Source organism: Penaeus chinensis, chromosome 22 (genome assembly GCF_019202785.1).
Source record: "Penaeus chinensis breed Huanghai No. 1 chromosome 22, ASM1920278v2, whole genome shotgun sequence".
Taxonomy (NCBI): domain Eukaryota; kingdom Metazoa; phylum Arthropoda; class Malacostraca; order Decapoda; family Penaeidae; genus Penaeus; species Penaeus chinensis.
In genome coordinates this window covers 12,902,658-12,905,157 of record NC_061840.1, presented here as the reverse complement: position 1 = coordinate 12,905,157, position 2,500 = coordinate 12,902,658, and the positions used below count along the sequence as shown (strand labels likewise).

Genomic DNA, 2,500 nt, shown 5'->3' with positions numbered 1-2,500 from the left:
GAGAGAAGTGGAAGAACAACAGAAAATGGATGGGAACTAAATGACATTATTTCCAATGATCGCCCAGAAATCATACCTATAATATAAAAGTGGAACTAAAAGCGTGGAACCAAAGGATAGCCTGAACCCTGGGGTCAGAGAAATGGAACCAAACAAAACGTCCCTCTGGTACAAAACCTCACCATAAAGACCTGGGGTTTTTTAGGCTTCTTCTCCCTCGCAGAGCCCGACAGGAGGTAGCAGAACACGTACAGCAGGAACAGTATGCTGATTCCGTACAGGTACGTGAAGAAAGCCTGAAAGAGATGGGAAAGAATTAGTGTTGGATTTGATGTGTCTGGGAATAAAAATGCAGAGGAGCAAGGAGATAAATTGCGGTGACAATGACTTAATCACGTTCTGAAATTAATTAAGCAGGTGGAATATTCAGCGGGTAGAATATATCAAAATCAAATACATGTTAAAAAAAAAAAAAAAAAAAAAAAAAATTGCGTCATGAATAGTTATAACTTACTCAGAAAAATACATTTTATTTGCTAAAACCACATCCTCTATCCAAAGGGTAAAATACAAGAGGCACGAATTTGAAAATACCGAAAAAGACACGATATAAATATATCCCCGTATTCATTAGTCTTTCCTTATTTCAAAATATACAAGATACTCCCTATTAAAGACAAACTGCCCATCAACCAACTGCTCTTTTCCAAAACTGTCAAATGGCACCAGAGATAAATCCAGGTGCAGGACGAAATGCACGGCGTGTAAAACCTTGCCGGTCATTTCGCTGTTAATCCCCTTACAGGCGCTTATAACGAGGCAATCTAGACTTTGACGCACTAATCCTCCTCCCTTCCCTTGCTTGTGGCAGTTTACGTCCATTCCTACTAAATTCAAACAGTTCAGTTGAGTGAGATTTGCGAAGGCAAGCGTCGCGCGGCTCCTGTGTACGCCCGGTCTCCTTCAACTTGATTCGAGTCCTCATATCTGATGGCCACAATTGAGCGCGCATTGTGGCGGCCAGACGGTCTCCAAGCGGGCCAGCCTTCCCGAATTTATCGACTGCCACAACCTATGCAAGGAAACGTGTTTGCTTTCACTCCAGGAGGTAGCGTAGCATGGTGGGTCGGCGTGTGTCAGTGATCACAGCACGCCTCGTTATGGGCTATAATGTCCGTGATTTACTATACACAGTGGCAGTCTAGTTCCTATGGTCGCGTATTACATGCCTGACATATTGTGAGAACATGTATGTGATTGCAATGTTCCTCTTATGATAATAAGTTAGGCTGTCAACTCGGTGGCCCCTTGTTATCTTTCTCCATACATCCTTTTTTCATACACTACCGAGGTAAAAAAAAAAAAAAAAAAAAAAAAAAAAAAAAAAAGAGCGAGAAAATAAAATCCAAAATGAGAACTGGCAGCCTTCATATATATTTAACAGAGTATTCTTTTCCCCGGTAAATTTGATGAACCAGACTAAATTGTATGCGGGGCGGAAAAAAAATATAAAATACAGCCAATCAAAATAAAGAACGGCAGCAAACGACGCAAAAGACCCAGTCTGTCTGCTCATCTTGGGAGTCTGCGAATTAATCGGATAATTTTTGCGTTATCACATTAGCGTCCGAACCGCGGCTCATCCATTCCGGGTCAGCTGGGAGAGATACCTGACGCTGGTGCAATTTGCTAACCATAAAAACGCTTTTATCAATTGGTTGAAAGGCATTTTGGCCCTTAACCCCAACGCATTGCAGTCCAATTATCACAGGTACGATTACAAGTCCATAATTCTATATAAAACACGGACCAGTACAAAAAGTGAACGAGACTGGGATATTTCTATTTGGTGGAACGATCAGTTAATGGTGGATAACGGTTCATTCGCTTCAGATATCGTTTTCTGTCTGTCTGTCTGTCTCTCTCTCTCTCTCTCTCTCTCTCTCTCTCTCTCTCTCTCTCTCTCTCTCTCTCTCTCTCTCTCTCTCTCTCTCTCTCTCACTCTTTACTTACTCTTACATACTCACCCAATTACTAGCACGCACGCACGCACGCACGCACAGACACAGACACAGACACAAACACAGAAACACACACACACACACACACACACACACACACACACACACACACACACACACACACACACACACACACACACACACACACACACACACACAAATCTCATTTACTCGCACACCTACCAATGAAAACGCCAATATTCTGGTAGATATATAATAATTTAAATTTGTTTTGAACGCGAAGTGCACGCTGTAAACAAAGCAGTCGCAAACGTGAAGATATCGGATATTGTAAAACCAGACTCCCAATATTTTACTGCAGTGGTAGATCTAGGAAGCAACATAAACATTTTTTTTTGTTTCACCAACCCTTAAATCTTAAAGAAAACATTAACATTTTCTCACTATCCCTAAAAAAAATCTTAGCGGGATTATAAACGAACGCAATCACGCTGCCAAAAAGAGAACGAGAGACAAGA

At 41.4% G+C, this 2,500-nt stretch overlaps 1 protein-coding gene across 10 annotated transcripts in view; it reads right to left on the bottom strand.

Moving 5' to 3' along the window:
- The window catches only part of LOC125036865 (proton channel OtopLc-like), a 245,003-nt gene that overhangs the window by 14,054 nt on the left and 228,449 nt on the right, over positions 1-2,500 (bottom strand). For 7 of the 10 annotated variants that reach the window (XM_047629770.1, XM_047629768.1, XM_047629760.1 and 4 more), the window contains exon 5: positions 183-296. In XM_047629770.1, the coding sequence (XP_047485726.1) occupies positions 183-296 (114 nt within the window). The remainder of the gene's footprint in view (positions 1-182; positions 297-2,500) is intronic. The other 3 variants (XM_047629761.1, XM_047629763.1, XM_047629767.1) reach the window with 1 other exon arrangement.